The sequence below is a fragment of the Megalobrama amblycephala genome, linkage group LG1 (assembly GCF_018812025.1).
Source record: "Megalobrama amblycephala isolate DHTTF-2021 linkage group LG1, ASM1881202v1, whole genome shotgun sequence".
In the NCBI taxonomy this organism is placed as follows: domain Eukaryota; kingdom Metazoa; phylum Chordata; class Actinopteri; order Cypriniformes; family Xenocyprididae; genus Megalobrama; species Megalobrama amblycephala.
In genome coordinates, this window is record NC_063044.1 from 33642377 (window position 1) to 33669457 (window position 27081).

General features: G+C 37.4%; 1 protein-coding gene across 2 annotated transcripts; it reads right to left on the reverse strand.

Annotated features, from left to right (window-relative positions):
* Positions 1–1716: 1716 nt before the first annotated feature.
* Positions 1717–10344, reverse strand: LOC125268330. Of its 2 annotated transcripts, none has more exons than XM_048190433.1 (14): positions 9142–10344; positions 8027–8107; positions 7508–7900; positions 7143–7244; positions 6763–6995; positions 6461–6639; positions 5994–6087; positions 5542–5886; positions 5329–5446; positions 5143–5234; positions 4910–5024; positions 3921–4190; positions 3582–3758; positions 1717–2982 (listed from the first exon to the last, which is right to left on the reverse strand). In XM_048190433.1, the coding sequence occupies exons 1-14, from the start codon at positions 9389–9391 to the stop codon at positions 2777–2779; spliced, it is 2655 nt and encodes an 884-aa protein (XP_048046390.1). In that variant the 5' UTR covers positions 9392–10344; the 3' UTR covers positions 1717–2776. The 2 variants fall into 2 exon arrangements, with proteins under 2 accessions (XP_048046390.1, XP_048046381.1); XM_048190424.1 differs by having other exon boundaries at positions 1718–2982; positions 3921–4193; positions 9142–10343.
* Positions 10345–27081: the final 16737 nt, after the last annotated feature.

A 27081-nucleotide genomic window follows, 5' to 3' on the forward strand; every position in this document is an offset into this window, starting at 1 on the left:
GGGGGGTAATTGAGAATGAATGGGGGAAAGTCACGTGAGAGGAGGTAATGTCTCCATCGCGCTATGATTGGATGTAATTGGTTATGATTGGTTTGTGCGATAAAAACCGCCTCTCGTTCCGCGCGTCAGTTTGAATAAACAAATAATGGCGTCAATCGGAAGACTAATTGAAAAGTAAACAGATCACCCAGTTAGATATCACTGCTTTGTCATTTTAAAATCAAACTTGAAATGTACAGAAATCATGATGACTGTGGGGTTTTTAGTGCAATCAGCTTGGTGAAATTAAAAATACAATTCGTGTCTGTGACAGACTGTGTTAAAGGATTATTAATTATATAATTTACTCACCCCCATGTCATCCAAGATGTCCATGTCTTTCTTTCTTCAGTCGAAAAGAAATTAAGGTTTTTGATGATAACTTTCCAGGATTTTTCTCCTTATAGTAGACTTGAATGGGCACCAAAGGGTTGAAGGTCATAATTAGTTTCACTGCAGCTTCAAATTGTTCTACACGATCCCAGATGAGAAATAAGGGTCTTATCTAGTGAAACCATCGCTCATTTTCTGAAAAAAATTGAAAATTATATAAGTTTTAACCAGAAATGCTCATCTTGAACTAGCTCTCTTCTTCTTCTTCTTCTCTATTTGAATTCCAGCAGTATAGACGCTGCTAAGCATAATACTGCCCTCCACAGGCCAAAGTTTGAACTAATTGTTATATACAACTAGCATATTGCATATAAAAATTAGTTAAAACTTTGGCCTGTGGAGGGCAGTATTACGCTTAGCAGCGTCTACACTGCTGGAATTCTAATAGAGGAGAAGAAGAGAGATAGTTCAAGATGAGCATTTAAGGTTAAAACTTATATAATTTTCAATTTTTTTTCAGAAAATGAGCACTGGTTTCACTAGATAAGACCCTTATTTCTCATCTGGGATCGTGTTGAACAATTTGAAGCTGCAGTGAAACTAATTTGGACCTTCAATCGTTTGGTGCCCATTCAAGTCTACTATAAGGAGAAAAATCCTGGAATGTTTTCATCAAAAACTTTAATTTCTTTTCGACTGAAGAAAGAAAGACATGGACATCTTGGATGACATGGGGGTGAGTAAATTATCAGGAAAAGTTTATTTAAAAGTGGACTAATCCTTTAAGGAGCATGACTGATGATCCAAAATATCCTAGGTTGACAATTAAAAAGAAAAACATCAATACACAAAATATATTGTTTAAATTATTATTGCCTTTAGTTATTAGTTTGGAATGAATGTAGAAATGCTTAAAACACTAACTTGATGAGATTGACTTGGTTTTGATAAATAGAACAATACATTGTTAATGTAAAATTACAAAATAGAATTGTAGGCCTATTTGGTTTCTTTTTTGATGTACTATATAGTAATGTTCATTTAACAAGGAAGATGTGTCAACGTTAAGAGTAATGCACATGCATTTACATTGATTCATTAAAAAAAAAAAAATGCGCCTCATTTCAGAACACCACGCTTTGCAGTTCTTTGTTCAATTTGCACCATCGAAATGAACCAAATGAAAAGTTGGTTGAGTAATTACATGTTACAATTACAAAAGCATGTTAAGTAATTACAAAGTAATTACAAAGTTTTTTTTATTATTTTTTACAACATCATGAAATTAAACAAACTCATATGATGGTATAGTGCATTTTTATTTTCAAAACAATTAACAATTTATTATACAATACACCATGTAAAACATTTTATTGTAGACTATAAAATAGCATAAAGACAAACTGGATTCAATAGAAATAAAAAGGGACTTCAAAATTGCTATCATCATGCTGTTTATCAGGTCACAGCTGATGAAGCTACACAAGTGGTGAAATGTTTTGAGCACCACAGAATCAAATCAGTTGACTCCAATACTTTTATTAGATGACACATAAGCGGATGTAATATTATACTGGGAAATAATGATTCCTCCTTATCATAATGGTTTTCTTCCTCATATTTTGCTTTTTATGTCTCTAAAAAGGTTTCAGTTGTTATGTAACACCTTACCGTTAAAGTAAACTACACTTTCACAGCCACGAGCTGAAGTTCTAACATTTCATTTTCCCCTGTGAATCATATAACCTTAAATTATTATTACTCATGCAAGATTATTAATTATTTTGTACACAACCTAGACTAAAGATTATTTTCATAATAAATTAATCTGCTATTTATTTCTCGACAAATGAAGAGTTTGGTTTGTGATAAAGTATGAAAATGAGAAAATCAGACACAATTACACACAACCCAAAAAGATACATTGATAAAAGCTGTGAACAGTTCAAACCTCAAATAAAAAATACATGCTGGAACCATTAAATGTTTTTGCATGAAAATTATTAAAATTAATTTTCTGCCAATCAACTAATTGTACTGTTGAGAAGTTTCTTTTGCAACAAAATGTCATTTTATAAGCTCTCCATGTGCTGTCAAATGCATTTTTTTTTCTTTCAGAATTTATAAGTAAAATGTATAAGTAAAAAGTTGGATGAGAAGAAACAACTCATACCTCAAATCTCTTTAATTAATGCACTTAATTTCCACCACAGACTGGTTCTATAGGCATGCAAGCACACATTTCTATGTATGTGAAAGAAGAGGCAACACTTTTGGTTCCATTTATAAAGGTGATGAAAAGCAGATTTTATTACATTCTTAATATCCAGGTCATTATATTCAATATTAAGGTCAATATTAAGGTCATTGTCCAGAACGATGAAAGGTGTCACAGTCTTGTGGATTACAGTCCGTCATCAGACATTTCACAGTCACTGTCGTACTCATCAGCTGAAGCACTGTACAAAAAGTTGATGTTGCCTTCTCCAGACAAAACTTGCAGGTAACAGTCTCTTGCTTGCACCTTCATTTCTCTGACTTTATGTTGCTTTCTGAGGATGATGCTCTGCAGACCTTTCAAACCCTCTTCACTTAGGCCACATGGTGAATCTTAAAAGAGGAACAAAATAACATTAAGCATGCCTTAGAAACTTTATAAACAGACATCATTGTTGTGTATATTTATTAGGGCTGCCCCCAAACAGTCAACGAAATGTTAGTCAGTCAGAATAACCATAGTTTTTTCCTGCATACAACACAACCAAACAAAGCCACAGGACTTTGTAACAATCAGACAGTCACGAACAGATATTATGGATTACACGGCTGGTCCTCATGTTCACTAAGATAGTAAATGTCATGAAGAAAATTCAAAGTTTGAGCATTGCGAGGGCATCAAGGACAAGAAAGCAACATTCTCTACTTTCAGCTACCAGTTGGAGTGAGATTCAGGCCAAGTGTAACGACTTATAGAGCTAAAAGCCACTTATCGTTAAATAAAATGTTTTCATTACTAGGCTACTTACTTCAATGATTAGAGAGGACATGTCCTATATGTAGTTATGGGAATATGTACTTTAGTAGATTTTAGTTAACAGATCACTCTTACTAACTGTATAATAAAAATATTCCCATAGTTGTGATGGAGCGCAGGGAAATCTAAGGTCAGAGCAACCCTAATGTTTATGCCATTTCTTACAAATACATACTTCTCATTGTCTCACTGGCAAACATGCGGGACAGCTCTCTGAGGTTATCAGCACGAGTTGAAAGAGATTTCCAGTGGTGGTCCATCTCTGCCACAAGAATCTTCAGCTCTTCCTCAAGTCTTCTTACTGACATGATGATGTCAAACGCTCTTCTTTTTGTCCTTAGATCGACAGAGTCTGGAATGCATTTATGAGAAAGACTTAAGTCATTTGTATCAAACATCAACCTTTAAAGAATCACAGAAAAAGTCACAGAATGACATTTGAAGCATTGAGGGTTATGTGTCATAATGTATGTATCAGATTTGTCAGAAGCAGTCAACAGACTAGTGTACACACCATTGTGTGGTAGCTGCCATGGCCAAGCTGTTTCACCAGACAGAATGGTTTCCATGCAAAGACTTTCTGTGCTCGGAACCATTCTGTTGTATTTCTCCACAACAGATGTCAGGATCCCCTTCTCCTCCCTGATCTTGCGGCGGATTCTGGCACGACCTTTGTTCCCATCGGTATCTTTATAGAGACGCTGGGAACGTCTCTTGATACTCGCTACCAGGACCTCAATTCTGCTGGCCAAGCCATCAGCATCATTTGTGGTTGTTACTGTTGCTGCTGAGAAGAAATAGGTAGTTTGCAGTTTAAATTAAAATAAAAGTAACAATTACAATTATTTGTGCACTGTAAAACCAAACAGTGAAATTAATTAAATGAAATGAGTTTGTTTCACTCAAATAATAATGGAAGTTCTATGTATTTAATAGGAAAAAAGTTTTGTGAACTCAAAATTTCATTTTAGTAAGCATAACATAATATGATTTAGTTTAATTGCAGCAGATTTCTAATTCCCAGCATGCTTTGTGTCAGACAGTATAAATAAATGTTAAAATTAAGTGTTATTTTGTGTGTTTTTGCAGATTATCATAGGTTATTCTTTAATATTGTTTGATGTTGGGATTTACAGGAGGTTCTGTTATGTTAGTTTTGTAGGGTTATACCACTGTGTTGAAGAGTAGAGCATGTGTTTTGGTTGAGGATTGGCTGCTAAACATTTTAAACCACATGTACTGTATGTTGTTTGATTATATACATATAATGACAGTCTCTTTGATAGTTATATTAGCATGTGTTATTTGCTATCAAACATTTAACCAAGATCTGAATGTGATATTTATGTAAATGAGCTGTTTGTAATTAACACTATGATGAGTGGGGTGAGGCTGAGAACTGTGGGAGCGAATGGATGTCGGTGATTCTGAACTTTAAAAATGAGTTTACTTAAATGTTTTGAGTATTCTGAGCTTGAGGTTTAACAGTAATCATTTCCTCACCATCTGCCCACTCCTTTACATCACTGACCCAGTCTTCCAATTGGCTCTCTGTCACTGCCAATTGGGCTTTCATGGACTCTAGGTTTCGTAACTGGCTTTGCAGAGCTTTTCTGGTCTACAATGACAAGCAATCACAGAACCAAGAAACAAGAACCAAATGTTCAATGCACAGCTTCATACACTGCAAACACACAATACTGACCATCTAAAACAAATTCTACTGATGTCATTACCTTCTGATATCGGCGAGACAGTGAAACTGCCAAATTTCTGAACTTTTGCTGATTCCAGCGCATGGCCATGAGAGTCAGCATGTCTGTGCGTCCTGCAAACACAGAAAATATGATGTTACCATATAATGTATAAAATATGATGTGATTATGTGATTATGTAACTAGAGCAGTATGTGGTCATCTTACCTGCTTTTGACATATGTTTTGTCGTCACTGCAATCCTAGAGAGGAAGGCATTGCACTGTTCCACCTCCTCCCCTAGTGTTAGTCCAGCCCCATCCTGATACGCCCCACTCCATTTCACCTGAGTAAGAAAACATAAATAAACAAAGAACCAGATGTTTGCAGATGTTCGGTTTAAGATAATGTGGATTCTGTCACATAGTAACATTTTCTTACCTCGCATTTAAAATCATGTGCTTTGGCATGAAATACCGAAAGGAATGGCCTCATGTTCAGGAGGTGCTGGAGCTCTGGGCAGCTTTTTGCAACTCTTTGCAGGTAGGGCCAATATTTGCAGGTCACATCCATACAAAAAAAAGTGACTTGCCTACTGGCCAGCTTTTCTTGAAGGTACAGGGGATAGGCAAAAATTTCACCCCTGTACATATTTAAAGCACAGAGCAGCACTCCGTGTCGACAAACCGCAAGCTCCAATCCCTCTTCGTCTACCTTGCTGGCAGATCTTTGGGAGGTCTCTCTGGCTGCTGACCACTCGCCTCCACAAACACCTCTCCCACCGACCTACAATATGGATAATGGTCAATGAAAACAAGACTCTTCTAAACAAACTCTTCAGTAAGAGGTTACTGTAGTATTGTAGTTTTATTTATCATCATATACACTTTTACATGTTTGGTTGTGCTGTGAATGTGGTCCACAAATCTCGTAACATCTTCATCCTTGGCTATAAAGATGCCTTCAAAGATGGCCTGTTCCTCAGATCTAAAAAACAAACAAACAAAAAAACAACAACAAAGGTACAGAACAATTTATGATAACTTCTTAGAGTTGTCATAAGTACCAACTTCAGTACCAGTCTAAAATTTAAAAAATGTAATGCTTTGAGCACTGTTGAGCGGATTTGTAAACACCTCTGATTGGCCATTGTGTTCACACACTCATTGGATATGTCTGAGAATGGCTTTAATGATCAGCGCTAAAAGCATTAGTCACATTTTTATAATTTTTAATAATTTTTATACGTCAGTACTTTTGACAACTCTATAACTTATAATTTAAGATTACTTTGTGCATAATAAAGAGACATGTTTTCTTAGTAATATGTAAGAACACTGTGACACACAGTTTGAAGTACCTAGCAGCATTCTTAAAACGGTAGTGCTTGCGGTTTCCATCTACGGAAACGGCGAGCATATTTGGGGTGCATGCAGGGCAGATGAAGGGCTCTTCCTTGCATATACTGTCCACCTCAAATCGTACAGCCTCCCACTCAAAAAAACTCTTCTGAAAACTGTCTGCAGAGATCTTGCCAGTCTATTAAAAATAAAGAAACCAACAGCTAATAATATACAACAAATACATTAGCATCAAACAGGTTTTCAGCCCACAATTCAAATACATTAACAATACTGCAGGATTAATAAATTCAATACTCACACGACCAAAGCGAACAGTTCGCTGATCCAGCATTCTTAAAAATGCTTGGCAGGACAGTCCTGGTGCCACCATCTTCATTTCCTCAAATGAGAAAAATATATCGGTAGTATACATTGTGGCAAACTGAAGGGTTGCCGGCCAGTAGTCACTGCCGTTTAGGTCGGCCACTGCAGCAGTCCAAGTGGCTTGGCATGCCTCACAAAATAACTCGGGCATGCTTAGATCATATCGTCCTGGAAAAATCAAAAACACATCCACTGTAATGCAATCCTTTGCTGGGTCAATCAGGGTTTGGGTTCTTATTACAATTTATACATTACTTTGTATACTTCATAAGATGCTTCTCAAACAGGACAAAATAAAGTTCTTTACATTCTTACCATTCATTGTGACCACAGCAACAGTCTTTCCTGGACTGACCCTCAATGACTCTGGTGAACAACCACAGATTTTTTCAGGCATTTCCACAGGTACAAGCCGCACTGAAAAAGATCATACAGTACATGTGAATTAACATAATTTGTATTGACTGAGTAATATAAGATTGTAATGGATCAATGTCATTGAAGCACATTGCTGAAAAAGAACACAAGATATGCTCAAAAAGCCGACTGACATGGAGTATCTATATCTATAAATTCAAGATCAAACAAAAAGAGAAAAAAGGGATCATTTAAATAATAAAATTATGAGCTTAACTATTCTGAAAATGGGATACGTTGTACAAACACAAGCCAAAACTTACCACATTGGGAAAGAGCCTTATCCACCACAACAGTTGTTGGAGGCAATGGCTGGAAGAATCCAGCAGTCATGGCATCTCTATTGTGGAGGACATGTCTGGTGTGCATGCTGATGTCACATTCAGCACAGAAGAAGGGGCGTGGTCGACAGTCACAACACCGGATAACTGCTGGACTGCTCCTACACTGTTGGCAGATGTGTGTTGCCACACTTTCTTTTGCTGCAGCCGTGTTTACCAGACGGGGTCTCTCTGCCCTCCACCTCTCTGAAAAGAGACTCTGACGTATGCTCCAGTTCGAGGATGCCAGAAGAGGATCTCTTGGGGTTCCAAGAGGTGATGCCTCATCACCTGAGGAATCGCTCAGTGAGTGCTGGAGATCTTGTAGAAAACACTCTGTTAAAATAGTATGGAGTTTTTAGAAACAATAGCAAATTTTAAAATACAAACATTTATTTACATTCTAACCCACTGTCAGATATAAATGGAAACAATGAAAATGGTGTACAATGAAGTACAAACCAACAGTCTCTGGAGCAAAGGCCACCTCACAGTTAGTGTCAGGAGCATTGAAGGGAGGATCAATGTTCTGAATGTGATCAGCTGTAGAGGATTAAAACAACACAAGTCAACATTTACATATCTCATTCAAATTTACAACTGAAATTACCAGCCTGAAATGGCACAAGAACACTGTTTAAAGGGATAGTTCACCCAAAAATTTAAATTCTGTCATCATTTACTCACCCTTAAAGAGTTCCAAACCTGTATTAATTCCTTTGGTCTGCTGAACACAAAGGAAGATATTTTGAAGAATGTTTGTAACCAAACAGTTGGTGGACCCCACTCACTTCCATAGTATTTATTTCTCCATACTAAGGAAGTCAGCGGTGTCCCACAACTGTTTGGTTACCCATATTCATCAAAATATCTTCCATTGTGTTCAGCAGAACAAATAAATGAATACAGGTTTGGAACAATTTGAGGGTGAATAAATGACGACAAAATTTTTAATTCTGGGTGAACTATCCCTTTAACATACAGCTGGAGAGTTTTTTTATTTCCCAAACCCTAATGTGGGCAGTCCAATTACTCTCGTTTAGCTGCCTATAAGGTGTCTTATAGATGATAACAGCATATAGGAATGCTTATATAGAAGCAGATTAAAATAAAACAAGCTGGCTGGCCATTGACAACACACTCAGAAGAACGCGTCGTTTCAAACACAGCCTTCCCAAGACCAACACCTTGCAATCGATTTACTATGATGGTAACCAGGCAGGCACATTTTACTGCATAACCATAATATTGACAAGATTTCCTAAAATGTCATAACAGCCCACAAATAAACATTTTTTTATGTGCTAATTTTGTAGTTCATACTGCTTTACAAAAATATTTAATAGTAACATTAATGTGCCTCTTTCACTTAATTTTTCACTTTCACTTAAGACTAGTGACATCTTTAATAAATCTACTTTTTATGTCAAAAATCAAATGACTGGTTCTGGTTTGATTGTTTCCCTGACATATCAACTAAACATGTATTCCTTCATTTCCTTAATTCCTTTATTACAATATTAAGTGCCTAAACAATGTGATTTCTCAAAATATCTTTAATGAAAAACAATACTGACCCTTTTTTGACTGATGCCTGCTTGATCTTGGCCTTGCATAGACAATATTTCCATGCACGTCTCTTTTTCTCCAGTGCACCCTTGGTTGCCTTGGCTCAGGCATCTTTGCTGGTGCTGCTGCCGCCTCCTCTTCTTGCAGCTCACCAAGAAAGTCATCAAGACTTTGGAGCTCATACTTCAGTTCTTGATGATCAACCAAGTTATCCAAGACCATTAGATTTTCTTGGATTTCTGAATCACTCATGGACATAGTGATGGGCAGAAAAACAAACAGACAGAAAGACTCACAACAAAGAGATGGACAAATAAAACAGGGAGGGGGGGGGGGGGGGACAAAGAGAGACAGAGAGGAGAGACAGAGAGAGAGAGCTGAAGAGAGTACAGGTGATGGGTACAGGTTAACAAGATGGACGTGGCTCTTAAAAGTGCCTTTGTTATTTATTTGTGTGTGTGTGTGTGTGTGTGTGTGTGTGTGTGTGTGTATGTGGTGGAGTGTTAGAATAAAGATAATTTTTGCTGGCAAATTTGAGGGACTAATGATGAAAAAGAAAAAACAAAGAGACAAACAAAAAAACAGAATTGAACATTTTACATCAGTATTCTCTTCACCTGTGTTGCCAGATTGGGCTTGAGTGTATGTAAAATTGATTTTATACAGTTGAATAAGCAAAAAGTTAATACTGTTAAATACATTTTACACAAAAATTGTTAATAATGTAAGTTTTTCTCTATTTCGCCAACAAAATTAGTTCCAAACAAAACCACAGCAGAACTCACTGTAAAAAGTACATTAATCAATTAATAACTTATGACAACATAATTTATTACTACATTAATTATACACATGGTTTTATTTCATAGTGAGAAATTGTGCTGAGACACAATAATGTTGTTGTTATGAATTTGTTTCTACTGTTTATTATAGATAATATTTAGGCGTTTATTGTCAGATTATTTGTGGATTTTAAACAATTACTGGGCTGGAAAACAAACTAATCTGGCAACCCTGTTTTTTACCGGACCATTTATATAATGTTGGCTAAAGTGGCAGTCTGAGTATGTAAAATAGGTAACTGGAAACACATCAGTACTGAAAATCATGTATTCCCCATGATTGCACCTTCATGATTGTATGCGAAAAAAATTAACTTGAATTTAATTAGCTAACTTTGCTAGCCTACTGCACATTTGGTGCAGCAAGTAATTTATATATATAAAAAAGTTTTCTATCATTAACCGTCCTAATAAATTGCTGCCTTACACTTCTAAAAGTTCTAAACACAACTTGACCTGATTCTACAGTTTTTAGTGTGTGAATTTAAGAATAGTCTCGATCTCTATTAATTAACTTTTCTACTTACCAAGTGGAAAATCGCAATGGACCTTGGGATCGCGATCGCGCCATACAATGACGTCAGCGTTATTAATTTTGAGGATTTTTAATAAATAAATAAATAAACAAACAAACAAGACATTGATTAATCGAACACAAGCATATATACATATTTATTTATCAATACCAGAGTCCTATAAAAATACATTATCCAGCATGCACCCTAATTAGTCACTTACCCTGTGACCAGAAAACGCTTAAACTTCTTACTACACGCACCGTGGAGCGTTGTTAAACTCACCTCTGAATGCTGTTCTACCTGCAGTTGAGCGTTGTTTTGGTTAAACTCACCTCTGAATGATGCTTTAGCTGCAGTGGGGCGTTGTTAAACTCACCGCTGAATGCTGTCGCACACACGATGACCGTTGTTAAACTCACCGTTGTTCATTTTCTGTGAACGCTCCCCCTTTTTCTCAGAGGGCACTTTAATATCAGACTGCGAGGGATTTCTTAACATTAAAAACCAGTTGGGTGGCCAGATAAAGATGATATGGGGGCCGCCATTTGACCACACTCGGCATAGATCATTTATTGCAGCCTATTCCTATCTATTCTTATTTATTGTAGTCTCGATCCATCCACAGCAGACAACGGGCTGCGGTGTGTTTACCCAAGACGTCAAATTTCAACGCCGCAGGCTCCGGTTCAGAGTTCCATTGAAGTCTATCGGACTGCCCTGCTCGTTGAAAAATGACGCCAAGGGGGTACCCAGTGCGTTAATATGTGACGCCAAGGGGTCCTGACCAAGCGTCCATATGTGACGAGTTGGGAGTGAGAACGTGTTGATTGTGCAGATGTTCCTAAAAACAGCACTCTTGCTGGTGCGATAACTCGCATATCACAGGCTCGTGTTATAGCTAAATAAATAAATGAACTCGTTAGGCCTAAATGTTTTTTTTTGTTTTTTGTTTTCATTTTGGTGTATGCCTATTCCTATTGTGATGGCAGTGGAGAGAGCGCTGAAAACTCTCGAGAGCACATAATTTAGTGAACAAATTTATAGAAAATGATCATTCTCTGTAAAGCAATGTGACGTAGCCTACAAATTAACCATCAATCATATTATTGATTTTTATTAAAATGAGAGAGATCGTATTAGGACTTCAAAATAAACTTTTTCAAATCCTTTATGGTTGCAACTATTTATTTTTAACAGTGTCATTGTTTTTCTTCTTCTTCTTCTTCTTCTCCTTATTATTGTTATTATTATTATTATTATTATAATTATTAATATCATGTCTTTTATTCAAATGGGGAGGCCCCGGTGAATTGATGTTCTCTGAACATTATCGCAAAAAAAGTTTTCGCATTAGGTGTTTTTTAGGCAATTCGAAAAAGGAATATTTCGCAAAACTGCAATGGAAAGTTTTTGCGCATTTACAGTCACCTGACTTAGAAGACGCGGTGTGTTTGGGGTCCGTATACGAATATAATAATAATAATTATCATCATCAACATTTATTGGGCTACATATTAGAAGACGCTTTTATCCAAAAAAGGAACAAAGCAATTCCTCAAATGTCATTCAAAATACAGGTTAGAAAATAATAATACAGGGCTAAGATTATTACAAATAAACATAAGATTTTGACGCATATCCAAGGGTTTGTGTGGAGTGTGGATTTCGAACTGCATGGCAGGGAGGCGCGGACGCGAACACTTGCATTTTCCTATCAACAGTGGAAAAAACTTTAAATAGGCTACTCTATCATTTCTGGTCATAAAGAAAATAATACATTATTTGCAACTACTTTTATTTGTGTAAACTCAACAAGAAAACGTTGTGCTTTTATAAAATAAAATAACAATCAGGCGCGGTTTCATGATCTCCGTGAACTGAAGCGCGAGAACTGAAACAAAACAGCCTATGTAGGCTAAAGCTTGAAATGTCCACTTTAAAACGAACAAATTCGAATCGAAATCTAATACCTTATGTAATCCGTATTTTTCTCTAAAGGCGCATCCGCTTAACAGCGGAGATGGAGATATGTTTTTAGCCGACCCTGATTTAGAAAACAATAGTTTATTAATAAACAATTAAATTAAAATGCCTCGTTATTTTTTCAGACACATTTATTATCATTAGCCTATAAATCCCCTTTCTGTAGGCTGTGGTTCCAGAGACATATAGCCTATGGCTCCTCTCATACAGCACTGCAGGAAAAATATCATTTCCAGGTTATAATTTGGCCTTAGAACACCAGTAAAAGCTTAAATTTTTCCATAATAATTTGTGAATATTTTAAATGTTTAATAAAGGGGCAAAAAGCCATAAAAATCTGAAAAATCGTCACAGGCTATTTATTTTTTTGCGCAGCATTCGGTAGCCTAGTTCAATTTAAAATGGTGTTCAACTTTGCGTTTTAAAAATAGGCCTACAACAACCGTGAATTTGTTGACTAAATTTAAGAATCTGACATAAGAGGACAGATAGCTATAACAATGGATTTAAAAATACAGTTTTCTCTTTCTCTTGGTTTTGATCTTTTCTCAACCAAGTGAGCACATCCTGCATTATATTGTATTATAATGACGATGTAATAGGCCTATTAGCTACCGCTACTTTGACTAAAGGCATGTTGCATATTACTTGTTCTAGGAACCTCAAAGCATATTTAAATTTTTGTGTAATTTGTGCTACTCCATACATCATACATCTATGATGTTTGTAGCATAAGTAGGGCCCAAACATAAACTCAAGCCCCCAGCCCCCTAAGTCCTGCCCCCTAAATCCGATATGTGCATACAGGCCTTAAATAACAAATAGACATTATAAAAAATATATTATTCATAAGAATTTAAGTTAATAAAAACATCTAAAACAAAGAATAAATGTATTACTTAAATTTGTATGACAACTGTCAATGCGTGAACATGTTTACATTTAGGCTATTTCAATAGATTTTTTCAGTCAGTGAAGCCAAATAATTGGGTGACAAATAGCATGCATATAGACTTAATTTTAGAGGCTAAAAAATACAGTGTTGGGAAAACTCTTATTTTGAAAAACAATGACCAATCAGATTTAGCACCACCCACAGGACCCAATCGGAATATCAAGTGGTTTTTCTGATTTCCGTGCAAGAACGGGAAAACCAAAAATCAAGTCATAATTTAATTTTTTCGTTTTTCTAAAAAAACGAAAAAGCGAAAAAAGGAGTTGTTTTCTCGTTTTTTTCGTTTTCCTGTGTGAAACCAAAAACAAATGAAAGAACGATACCCATACCTCTTCCGTTCATTCATGTTTTGATTTGATATTGAAATCAGAAAAATTAGAAAACTGCACATTTTTTCGTTTTTCATTTTTAAAATGAAAACGAAAAAACAAAAAATTGGCTTGATTTTTCTTTTTTCGTTCTGGGGTTGGAAACAAATAAGCAGTTTGAAAATTCGATCTCTACATGTGGGCGGGAATGAAACGCCTCTTTCCGCTGACTGGTCAACCAGACGTCAAACCATGTCGTCATCAGTTGTTCATCGGTTCTGCTCAACAGAATAAAAGTCCCTCGCTCTACAGCTGTACGGATTCTTAACGCGTTTACTCTACATTTAATCTCGTTCTATTGAAATATTAATTTACTTTGCTGCTGCACACAATTACCCCCATTCTACAACTTTAGCACACTGCCTGTTTTATTGAAGTGACCAACTATAAAAATCTAGAAAAGCTGCTCAACGCACTGGGCAGCGAATGTATAGGCATACATTGAATAAAAAAGTGCAAATCAGTAGCCGATGTAATTATGCAGCAGTCATAACTTATGTTTTAGACAACACCCTGAGTTTTGGACATGGGATGAATTTGAAATATGACAGATATGAAAATGTATTACATGTTATTAGTTCATCAAAGCGGTGCTATATGGACTTAAAATGCGAATTGGATGATTTGATGACGGAGGTGAACTCGTTTATGCCAATTTGAAATAGGCTATCACACATTTAAAAAAAGTAAAATAAATAAAGGGAAAAATGTTAAAACAGTGTTAAAAAATAACCATTATAGTGCTCTCTTAAGAAGATATCAATTATACTTTATCAATATTAGGCTATATATCAAAACCCTGAAATAACACTAACAATAATGAGATAAAGAGTATTTTTTATAGCCTATTTATTGTCATCTGTCTGTGTCAGAAATTAACTGTAATTGATTTAATTGATTTTCAGGGGATTTTGGGATTTTTTTTTTTTCCTAATCTTATTAAATATGTATGCTTTCTTTTATGTTAAGTTATTAAATTTAGTCAATTAAATTAGAATAATATGACGCTATAGGTTGTTACCAATTAAATCAGTATCAACCAGGCTTGCTGAGGTGTCAAAGAAGCACCACCTGCAGTTGCTTTTAGATTTATGAGTTGTTAGATTGCTCAGAGAGGGCAGTATATGTGTAGGAATTAAAGTTGCATAATGTAATGATATTAATGTTTTACACATCATTTTGAATACAGAAAATTTTAAATGACAAAATGAAACGATAATTGGATTATGAAATTAATGTCGCCAGTAGGTGTCAGCAAGTCATTGTGTTAATGATTGAGTCATTTATTTAAGCGATTCGTTCAAAACGCTGATTCATTCAAGAATATATCAATTGGATCTCTATAATCTAAAATATTGCCTTAAAAGTTATAACTTTAAGAAAAGGAAAAAATAGCATGTTGCCTATATATATATATATATATATATATATATATATATATATATATATATATATATATATATATATATATATATATATGATACACAAGGATAACTGAATATTTGACATTTGACATGTCCTACACTTCTCTATGAAAAAAAAATAGAAACAAAATAGGCTATGAATAGTATGCCTATTCTATCTATCATTTCATATCCATCCCATGTTGTCTAAAACAAAAGACATTTTTACACTCAATGTTTCAAAGTTGTAGGCTGGGGGTAGTTGTGTGAGGCTGCAAAGTAAATTAATATTTATGAGATAAACTAATATTTCTCATGATGAATTAATGTCTACACAGAATTAAGCCCCGACTCGAACAATTTGTGTCAAGCCATTCAATAGTCTGGGTATTTGATGAGAAAGATATTAAATGTAGAATAAACGCGTTAAGAATCCGTACAGCTGTAGAGCGAGGGACTTTTATTCTGTTGAGCAGAACCGATGAACAACTGATGACGACATGGTTTGAAGTCTGGTTGACCAATCAGTGGAAAGAGGCATTTCATTCCCGCCCACATGTAGAGATCGAATTTTCAAACTGCTTATTTGTTTCCAACCCCAGAACCAAAAAAGAAAAATCAAGCCAGTTTTTTGTTTTTTCGTTTTCATTTTAAAAATGAAAAACGAAAAAAAGTGTGGTTTTCTCATTTTTCTGATTTCAATATCAAATCAAAACATGAATGAACGGAAGATACCCTGATTGTATGTTGTACACGGACCGTTTTTGTTGTCCATAACTGGAATTTTAAGTGTATTAACTTCATCTGTATGCCTACAGCAAAATAAAATATGGCATAAAACACAATTAAACCGGGCAAAATATAACCATTTCGCCATTAAAAACATGAAAAAAATCAACGAAAACAACGTTGGACAGGCAAATCTCATGGTCTCGTGAATCCAGCCGCTTCGCTTCTGAAACGCTTCTGGTGGAGTTGACACCGCTGAGAGGACGGAACAAAACCATAGACAGTAAAAGAAATGGACACAGCGACCCCATTGGAACTCAATTGAGACAAGTGAAGCCCATTTTTAGCGATTTTTAGCACTTCCGTTTCTGACGCACAGACTCAAACTAAGCTTGATGACGTCAGCAACCTGTCTGACAGATGTAAATCTTCTAGTAGCTGTGCGTGCAAACTGCCATCGTTAATCTTGCAGAGACGGCGAGCTTGAGCGGGGAGTTCTTTGGCGTGAGTGAGCAGAAGTATTCTGATTAATTATTTTGTATAGTATTTTAAAATGTAACGCCAGTACGCCATATTAAGTTAATGCATACTATTGCCTGCGAGCTTCTCCTCCTGTCTGTACGGTAATTTCTCTACTGTGCGACAGAGAGTCGAGTGGTTATGACGCAATCGTTAGCCTATTTTTACAAAAACTGTTTCTACAGGGCCATAATGTAACATAGAAGGTAATGGAGCCCTTTATACATTTTCGTGTATCTTTAGAAATAAATAATGGACAAATTGAGTCTTTAAAACGCCTCAGATGTAAAGTTATTTGCTGTCAAAGTGACGCCAAAATGAATGGGAGTCAATGGGATGGCTAACGCAAGTGAAGTTCTGCTACAAGATGGCGGCACGCGGCCGACTTCAACTTCCGGTCGACTTCCTTGGGCACTGAACAAAACCTTGCCGGAGCCGCACACGCGTGCAGTGTAAACGAGGCTTAAAGTCGACGGTGACGTCACGTGCATACCCTCTATAGCAGGGATGGGCAACTTCAGTCCTGGAGGGCCACTGCCCAGCAGAGTTTAGCTCCAACCCTAATCAAACACACCTGAACCAGCTAATCAAGGTCTTCAGAATTAGTAGAAAGCTATAGGCAAGTGAGTTTTTATCAGGGATGGAGATAAACTCTGCAGGACACTGGCCCTCCACGACCGGAGTTGCCCATCCCTGCTCTATAGGCTCCGACCGTAGACTGCCTTATGTGAAATTTGTTCAATAAAAAAAGACCGTAGACTGCCAATCACATCGCAACACTACCAGAGAACAGAGCCGTTGACTCTCCCAGAGAAGAGAGACGCTGCAAATATTAGTTTTTCGACACGTCGATAGCGAACACAAAGTTTTTATTGAATATGGAGGTCATACGATCTGCATTTACAGTTTTTTTTACAATCGTTAGGACACATTTCTCAATACTTAGGCCAATTTTTCAAAACTCTTCACAAAGTTCTCCTAATCAACTTTCATCTTGGCACAGCAGTTAATTTCACATTCAAAATGCACTAAATCTACCAAAACACTTCATTCATGTCTCAAATCAACTCATTCTTCCAGAGCACTAGCAAAGGTTTTCACTCAGCAAACACACTTTGTCAGTCATAAAATACTGACCTAAAAACACTAACATCAGGTATCATTATACAATGTTTTCTTTTGTAAAATTTCTTAACAGAACAAGAATAACACTGTCTATTGTTTATAATTCACTGCAGTTTGTTACATGAACCTTGTTTACATAACAGTACAAAATTATTCCGAAGTTTTCCTCTTTGAATGGATGATAATGAAATTGAAAAACTAATGCTTATGTAGGTGTTCAGTTTCATCTAATTGCTTTGATAGTATTTGATTTTTTAGATTCAGCATATATTTCATTACAATATTACTGTAGAAATGTGGCAAATTGCTGCCTTATTCAGTTTTGTATTATGTTATTGTTTTGAACATAAGTTTAAGTTTTGAAAACAGTATGTAAGCATGTGCAAATTGGCCTGTACGTACAAAGAGTTTTGGCAGTTGTTGTGTCTGATTGAGAAAAGAATTCATGAAATTTGAGAGATGTAGTCATTGAATGCATTTTGTGCCAAAGCAATGATAATTTATCCTCAGTTTAGCCCCCATAGACTTCTGTTGTGCTCACTGTGTGAAGAGTTCTGCAAAAGTGACCTAAGTATTAAAGGATTAGTTCACTTTTAAATAAACTTTTGCTGATAATTTACTCACCCCCATGTCATCCAAGATGTCCATGTCCTTCTTTCTTCAGTTGAAAAGAAATTAAGGTTTTTGATGAAAACATTCCAGAATTTTTCTCCTTATAATGGGCTTCAATGGGCACCAGACGGTTCAAGGTCCAAATGACAGTTTCAGTGCAGCTTCAAAGGGCTTTAAACGATACCAGACGATGAATAAGGGTCTTATCTAGCGAAACGATCGGTCATTTAAAAAAAAAGTTTTATAAGCACAAACGCTCGCCTTGCTCTGTTCTGGGATGCGCATTCGTGAGGTCACGTAATACACAATTACGTTGAAAAGGTCACGCTTGACATAGGCGGAAGTACCAAGTCAGTGTTTACAACTTGAACGTGCAAATACTATATACTATATACTATAGTCAAACGCCGTTTACAAAAAAAAAGGTAAAACAACAATGTTGGACGAGGAGAAGATGAGTTTTTCACCCTGCCCTACCTTTTTGAACCGGAATACACAGAGGAAGAAATTAGGCAGATGGAAGAGACTGCTGCGGCGACACACACCTCTCCAGCATCGGGCAGACGTGGTGACGTGGTGGTGCACATGTGGCAAATGCCAACCATTGCCAACAGAGGAAGAATCTCAATGCTGCCACGACTGGACCATTTCGATCCCGCCATTAGAATCAGTCGGTGAGTCCCTGTTTTCATCTCGCTGCATTACCGGATAAAATGGATTTCCACCGTTACTAAGCAACAGCGTCGCACACCGGACGCGAAGCTCAGCACCGCTCCACGTCTTTAAAATGCGAACGCATTGTTTTCTATGAGTGTACACACCGGCGGCGACATTCGGCGCCTGTCCGCGGCGCCCAGCTACGACTCAAAATCCTGCCGCGCCACAGAGCGCCATATACATTGTTTTACATTAAATGTATATTATATTTCTCTCAAATCGTCGTTAATGTACATACTGACTTCACCCTGTGCTGCAAGATACATTAGTTTTACACTTTGTTTAACAGCTTGAATAAAGTCTAAAAATGTATAATAAACATAGCCTTTTCTTTCATTTTGCTCTGTTGTGCGGCCATTTTCCATGTACACTAACCTCAGTGCGAAATATTAAAGCATATGTAACGTTTCCCTGTTGATGTAAAACACTCCCATTGTGAAGCTCTTCTATCAGGAGTCGAGTCAAAATTGAGCTTGCGCATCCGGTGTGCGACCCCCTTTAGAGGTGTTTTTGTTCTGATGGAGAAGGGTATGACAGTCTGATGGCACTGACAACACAGGATGGAAGAACCATTAGTTGTTTTACCTTTTTTTGTAAACGGCGTTTGACTTACCGTGTGTCTCAATCAGCTCCCTAGTTCAGTAGTCACGGCACTGATCAGGGAATCAGCCACATTCACTTTCATGATATACTGATTCACGACCTAGGGAACTAGGGAGCTGATTGAGACGCAGGGTTAGTATTTGCACGTTCAAGTTGTAAACACCGACTCTGTACTTCCGCCTATGTCAAGCGTGACCTTTTTAACGTAATTGCGTATTATGTGACGTCCTGAACGCGCATCCCAGAACAGAGCAAGGCGAGCATTTGTGCTTATAAAACGTAAACTTTTTTTATTATTTTTTTTAAATGACCGATCGTTTCACTAGATAAGACCCTTATTCATCGTCTGGTATCGTTTAAAGCCCTTTGAAGCTGCATTGAAACTGTCATTTGGACCTTGAACCATCTGGTGCCCATTGAAGCCCATTATAAGGAGAAAAATCCTGGAATGTTTTCATCAAAAACCTTAATTTCTTTTCGACTGAAGAAAGAAGGACATGGACATCTTGGATGACATGGGGGTGAGTAAATTATCAGCAAAAGTTTATTTAAAAGTGAACTAATCCTTTAAGAAATGTGTCTTAGCGTCTGTAAAAAAAAACTGTAAGAGCGACAAGAACGTGATGAAAACACAAGTGATTCCAAGGTAGGTCAATATCTATTATTTGTACACTTGATCAGCTTACCTTGATGAACTGATCACTGCAGTTACACTACATACAGTATATAGCCTATTGGCATTTGATGTTGTCCAGGGACATTTGATATGTCTTACTCTGACTCATAATATTTACCCCTAAATAAAAGCTTAATTAACCTGACATACTGCATTAAACAATAGCATTCCTCACTTATGAACAAACACATTTATAACACTCTTATGAACATTTAAATATGATGATATGAAATGACTTTAATCAACTCATGGCTTTCATAAATTGTTGATGGTAGCTTGTTTTAAAGCATTATATGTTTGTTTAATGTTATTAAAGTTATTATAATGTGTAATTCTCATAACTTATATGAAGAGCACACAATATTTTTATAACTGTAATCTGCATGCTGTCAAGATTTTGGTCGATATAAATTCTGTTACATTCACCGCCTAACTTACAATCAAGCATGCAGACTGCTTCTACAAACATTTGTGAAAGAATGGTCACTCTCAGGAGCTCAGTGAATTCAAGCATGGTACCTTGATAGGTTGTCACCTGTCCAATAAGTCCATTCATGAAATTTCCTCACTACTAAATATTCCCCTGTCAACTGTTAGAGGTATCATAACAAAGTGGACGTGTTCTCTGGAGTGATGAATCACGCTTCTCTGTCTGGCAATCTGATGGAAGAGTCTGGGTTTGGCGGTTGCCAGGAGAACGGTACTTGCCTGACTGCATTGTGCCAAGTGTAAAGTTTGGTGGAGGGAGGATTATGGTGTGGGGGTTCAGGGGTTGGGCTTGGCCCCTTAGTTCCAGTGAAAGGAACTCTTAATGCTTCAGCATACCAAGACATTTTGGACAATTTCATGCTCCCAACTTTGTGGGAACAGTTTGGGGATGGCCCCTTCCTGTTCCAACATGACTGCGCACCAGTGCACAAAGCACAGCCCATAAAGACATGGATGAGCAAGTTTGGTGTGGAGGAACTTGATTGGCCTGCATAAAGTCCTGACCTCAACGCGATAGAACAACTTTGGGATGAATTAGAGCGGAGACTGTGAGCCAGGCCTTCTCGCCAACATCAGTGCCTGACCTCACAAATGCGCTTTAGAAGAATGGTCAAAAATTCCCATAAACGCACTCCTAAACCTTGTGGAAAGCCTTCCCAGAAAAGTTTAAGCTGTTATAGCTGCAAATGGTGGGCCAACTCCATAATAAACCCTACGGATTAAGAATGGGATGTCATTAAAGTTCATGTGCACATAAAGGCAGGCATCCCAAAACTTTAGGCAATATAGTGTGTGTGTGTGTGTGTGTGTGTGTGTGTGTGTGTGTGTGTGTGCGGCGATCTGCACGTTCTGCTCTAGCATTGCTAACTTGACATCACAGCCTGTTCATTATCAAAATAAAATAGTCAAACAAACATATAAAAGTTAAACTGCTCAATTTAAATAGTCCAGCATAGTACAATGTGTGCCATTCAGCGTGACCACAAGCACATTTTTGTTGATGTGAAGGATGACATTTTTTTGCGTGAATATTGGAACACAAGTGAAGTACACCACTTAGTTTACATAATGAATAATAGTTTAGCATCCAAATACTTTGTGAATAATAAAACATTTGGATTCATGCCGAATGAGAGAGGTAGGCTATGGGAGCCCAACGCCTATTTCTGTTTCAGTTTCATTTTAAATGATTTAGTTTTGACTTGATGATAATAGGCCTACTTGTTTTTTCATTCTTCTACTGTTCTGAATACCAGTTAATTTAAAGTATTTGTTGTGGAGTAAGGGAAACTAAAATAGCTTTTAGTTATGTTTATCTGTGTTTAGGTTTGTAAACAGTATTTTACATTATTTCTGGATGTAATAATAAAAACTGTCCTTATATTTTTTCCCCAAAACTACAGATTATAGCCTATACTTTAACCAGCAAATGTTTTAAAATATATTGAATGATTATTATACTTTAAAAAATTACTTAAATTTTTTTTTAAACTGTTTAACTTGTAGGCAATTAATTGGTCTAACTTCATACTGTCGGTTAACGTTGAGCATCCCAAATAGACTGAAAAAATAAATTGAAATAGCTTAAATAAGTTGAACAACTAAAATTATTAGCTGGAAATAAATAAAAACTAAACTTAAACTAGAACTGAAATTTAGAATTGAATTAAACCTAATTGGCAAAAAAAAAAAAAAAACTAATACAATCAAAAAAGCACAACGAAATTACTAAAAGTCAACACTCAATGCTGTATTGGAGTGGGGTCGGGGGGACTTTAGACATGTCTGTGCTTCTCCCTCAGTGACCTCTCAAAGCACTCCTCTCCAAGTAGGAAGTGGTTCAGCCCAGCCGGCCTGATCCAGATGAGGATGATGAGGTGTACCAGAGTGACTCAGAGGCAGATCATGATGGGGCTCCCTTACTACTGATGAGACCATGACTGCTCACCCTCCAGCCTTTGTGAGTCTTTTTCTTTTTACCTGAATGATTTTCTTCCTTTTTAGCCTGATTGATGTTGAAATGCAGCCAGTTCATGCAAATGTAAACATTTTAACTTGACATAAACATTTTAACTTAACACACAACTGCCTTATTCTGTGTAAGAAGCCACATCATCTCACAGAAGGACACTCAACTGCCGTTATGAAGTGAGTTTGGATTAAAAACATGTTATTAAATGTTGTCTTTTGTTGGACAAGATGTTAATAAACGGTTGTTGCTTTTTCAAATGTACATTATAAGTGACTCAAACTCGCAGTGTTTTCAGATGGATTAGCATTTGGAGCCATACTTCATTAACAAGCTGCGCACAAAAAAAAAAAAAGCAACCTTTGCGATTTCATGATCGTACAAAGAATAGTGTTTAAGCGCAATTTCAAATTTTTCTTTTCGTATTGTGCGATAAATTGTGCAGCCCTACTGTAGAGGAACACGAAAAACAACCAAAGAGGTTTCATCAGCTGTACAGAACACACTGTTGCCGCTCAAAGAGGAACGATCCCGTTGAGGCTGCCTTGATTCAGCAAGTTAAAATGGTCAAATGCTACGCACCAACACAGCCATAGTGGAGCCCAAACTGAGTTAGACCTGGGCTGTCTAACTGAGGCCCAGCCAGTTTTGTACTCAGTTTCCATGGAGGTCCCACATGGGTTAGCCCTGATGAGCTAATGAAATATATATATATATAGTGTGTGTATGTATGTATGTATGTATGTGTGTGTGTGTGTGTGTGTGTGTGTGTGTGTATATATGTATATGTGTAATTTTTATATAATCCACACTACAGAGTGTTACAAAAAACACTGAAACAGTGTTTAAGTTAATGAGACAATTATGTGATTGAGCGATGATTGAGTGTTAATAATGAGTGTTACTGATCATAATGAGTGTTAACACCTGCTGTTAAAAAGCAGAATCACTGAAGGAAAGTGAAACAAAAAGAATGGAAAAAAGAGTCGAGAAGAAAAACAAGAACTACAACTGACTTCCAGCCACTGCCTTAGATGAAATCACATGAAGATAAAAGACATGAAATCTCTCAAGATCTGATTAAACAACTCCATAAAAAGCATTACCAGCTAACCAGTTACTAACCAGTTTGACTTTATTTCTGTCATGCATCTACAATGAATTTATCTTAAATAATGAAGGACATTGTAACGTAGTTCGTAAATACGGGAAGAAGGAGGCGGGAACCGGCGAACGTTCAAACAAAACTTTAATATATAAATAAACAAATACAAAACGAAAGTAATGCCGGCAGACCCTCACGGACGTCTGCCGGCCACACAAACATAATAAAACATAAAATAAAGTCCAGGCCTGGTCCTCTCTCGTCCTTCACTGTAGTCGCTCCTCCTTTTATGCTCCCGGAGCTCCTCCGTGAGGGACTCAAGGCCGGTGCGCCTCCCAGGTGAAGCTCATTAACACTCGCGCCACCGGCCTCGCGCCGTTCCCTCACGGCTCTCGCCCGCCCTGGTCGCCACATACCCCCATCGCCCCTCGCAGGCCGGGGGGTACTCCCGAGACTGCGCTCTACTCCCCCCCGGGCCTGTCTCGGCGGCCGCAGCACCTGGGGGTAAGGACAGACGAGACGAGAGAAAGGAGACGGAAGCAAGGGGAGCGACAGAACGAGAGAGGGGAGAGAGGAAAAAGAGAGAAAAAAAAATTCTTGGTCCGGTTCCCAGACACACTGCCGCTCGGTCCTCAGCCAGCCGGGAGGCTCTTCCTCGCGGTGCCATGCGGTGGCACTGGACGCACGGTGGACGGCCCGATCCTCGACCGCCTCCTGGCGGCCGGCGATGGCTCCTCCGGACTGAGGGCAGCCGGCAGTGAGTCCCCCGTTCCCTGCTCCTCCCCTTTATGGCGGACGGCAGCAGGCTCCGGCCCACGGCGAACGGCGGCGACTCCTCCGCTCCCTCCAGGTCCAGGACGGCAGCCATCCCACCTCGTCCCAGGAGCACGGCATCCGGGTCTCCGTCCCACCTTTCACAAGGCTCCAGCACCACCGCCTCGGGCAGCCTCTCGCGGTCTTCACTCCCGCGCTGCCCGAACTCCGCAGCACCGCGATCCCCCTCAGCAGCGAGGGCTCCTCGACAGCATGTCCCTCCTTCCTCCCGGGTTTCGGCACCAATGTAACGTAGTTCGTAAATACGGGAAGAAGGAGGCGGGAACCGGCGAACGTTCAAACAAAACTTTAATATATAAATAAACAAATACAAAACGAAAGTAATGCCGGCAGACCCTCACGGACGTCTGCCGGCCACACAAACATAATAAAACATAAAATAAAGTCCAGGCCTGGTCCTCTCTCGTCCTTCACTGTAGTCGCTCCTCCTTTTATGCTCCCGGAGCTCCTCCGTGAGGGACTCAAGGCCGGTGCGCCTCCCAGGTGAAGCTCATTAACACTCGCGCCACCGGCCTCGCGCCGTTCCCTCACGGCTCTCGCCCGCCCTGGTCGCCACAGACGTCAATAGCAAAGATAAATCTATTAATACTCTATTAATACTCTATTAATCTATGTAGCTGGGATGCATTATAAAACACTGTACAATTCATAGAAAAACGTTAAAAAGGTATTATGTAAATGTAGAGCTGTAACAAAATATAGTCATTACAAGAAAAATATTCATTGCAAGACAATTACAGACTGAAATAACATTTCAAGCAACTAAGAAAACTGAGTTTACAGTTCAGAGTTGTATTCATGTTGTTGGGGAAAAAATAATGTATACACTTATCAGCATTTTAAATAATCCCAAGAGAATGACATAACTGCTGGTTCTTTGCAATAAGATAATAGTAATTAGATGCTATCTATACTTTATATTGGCAGATTTGTACGTCAGTATTTTGTACATTAACAGGATACAATAATAGAGTGTAAATGATTATATTTATTAAAATTATTAAATGGATGCTGCCTTATTGGGAGAATAAAAACCCTCCCCACACCTTCCCCTAATAACCAGGCCTTTGAACTAAAATTTCAAAACCATAACGCCATTTATCAAAAAGCACACCCATTTCCCTAAACTATAAACCCTGTTCCCCTGTTTTGACACAGTCAGATTTGTTGAACTGTCACTGCAAAACTCTACACACAAAACCTTTAATTTCTAATTGCCTACACCATGTGGTGATTCAAAGCATATTCAATACTGTTCACTCAGGTCAGCTTCAGCTCTGTTAGCACACAATTACCCAGGGGGGTATTCCAGAAAGCAGGCTATGTGACATACCCAGATATGCTTAAACTCAATGATCATTTGACCTAGAAGGAGCCCCAAACCACCTGTAAAACACTCAGAATATTATTCTTTATACAGTACAAAACATAAGAACACTTTTATACAGACTCAATAATCCTTAATCTATGCAAAAACCAAATGTAAAACACTTCAAATATTATTTTTTATATAGCACAAGTTTTGTTTTGGGGAGCACACATTCAGTATTTTCATACTGATATTTGTGTCTTTATTAAATGGTTAATAATAAATCGTTTTTTAAATTGTACATAAAGATCAAGAGTACTTATAGACGTTTTTATTGAAAGTATTGATAAACTGACCTCAGCTGAACACTATTTTCTTTTTAGAGCTGCTTTACAGCAAGTGAACTCTGTTGGCATCATTGAATCATTATTTTCCTGTTTATCCCTGTACAAGTTGAGGTGTAAAATGTTAGTTTAATTGCACTTTAAAGGGACAATGTTATTATTATTACTATCTTGAATATTCTATAAAACTATAATACTCTTGAATGTCTTATTCTGTAAAATTTTTTAATGTAATTGTTTTTTTATTCCTTATTTTACATATTTCACATAATACAATGCATTGACCATTACAATCACTGTTCATGTATCAAACGGATCAGAGGATGTCTTTATAAGTTAGAATAAATGGATCCCATGAATACCATTATTCCACATGAATCCATGTATTATAGCTTATAAAACAGTTTCAGTTGTAATGCCTACCTTTTATAAGACAAAAATAAAAGGATTACAGTAGGCTATTACAACTGTTTCCACTGTGAGAACTGACCGTTTAAAAAAAAATCTTCCTGATACAGGGGTTCATTGATTGTATACAGCCACTCAAGTGCATGGTTTTGTTTCTGACAATTAGACCTACTTATGCCTGCTATTTAATTGTAGCTATACCTTTCAAACGGGTTTTGAAGTTGTTTGCTTTGAGAACTAGCTGAATACACTGATAAATAGGTACATGCTAACATGGTACATGCATGTTTTATTTGTAAACAATTAACATTTCTAACATAATATTTAACATTTTTAGAACAGTATAAAACTGCACTAATTGACACATACAGTGAAGTTGATCTCCAATAAGCAATTTTCCAATAACAGCATTTCCAGTGGTTCCTGCAGTGTTGCTAGTC

What these genes read in the sequence shown, in the direction of transcription:
- LOC125268330 (XM_048190424.1), bottom strand. Translation starts at nt 9,391, where the DNA reads ATGTCCATGAGTGATTCAGAAATCCAAGAAAATCTAATGGTCTTGGAT. An exon ending in CGTTTTAAGAATGCTGCTAG is followed by an intron (nt 6,088 to 6,460) that starts GTACTTCAAACT and finishes TTTGTTTTTTAG; the next exon opens with ATCTGAGGAACAGGCCATCT. An exon ending in TGTAAAGGAGTGGGCAGATG is followed by an intron (nt 4,194 to 4,909) that starts GTGAGGAAATGA and finishes ATTTCTTCTCAG; the next exon opens with CAGCAACAGTAACAACCACA.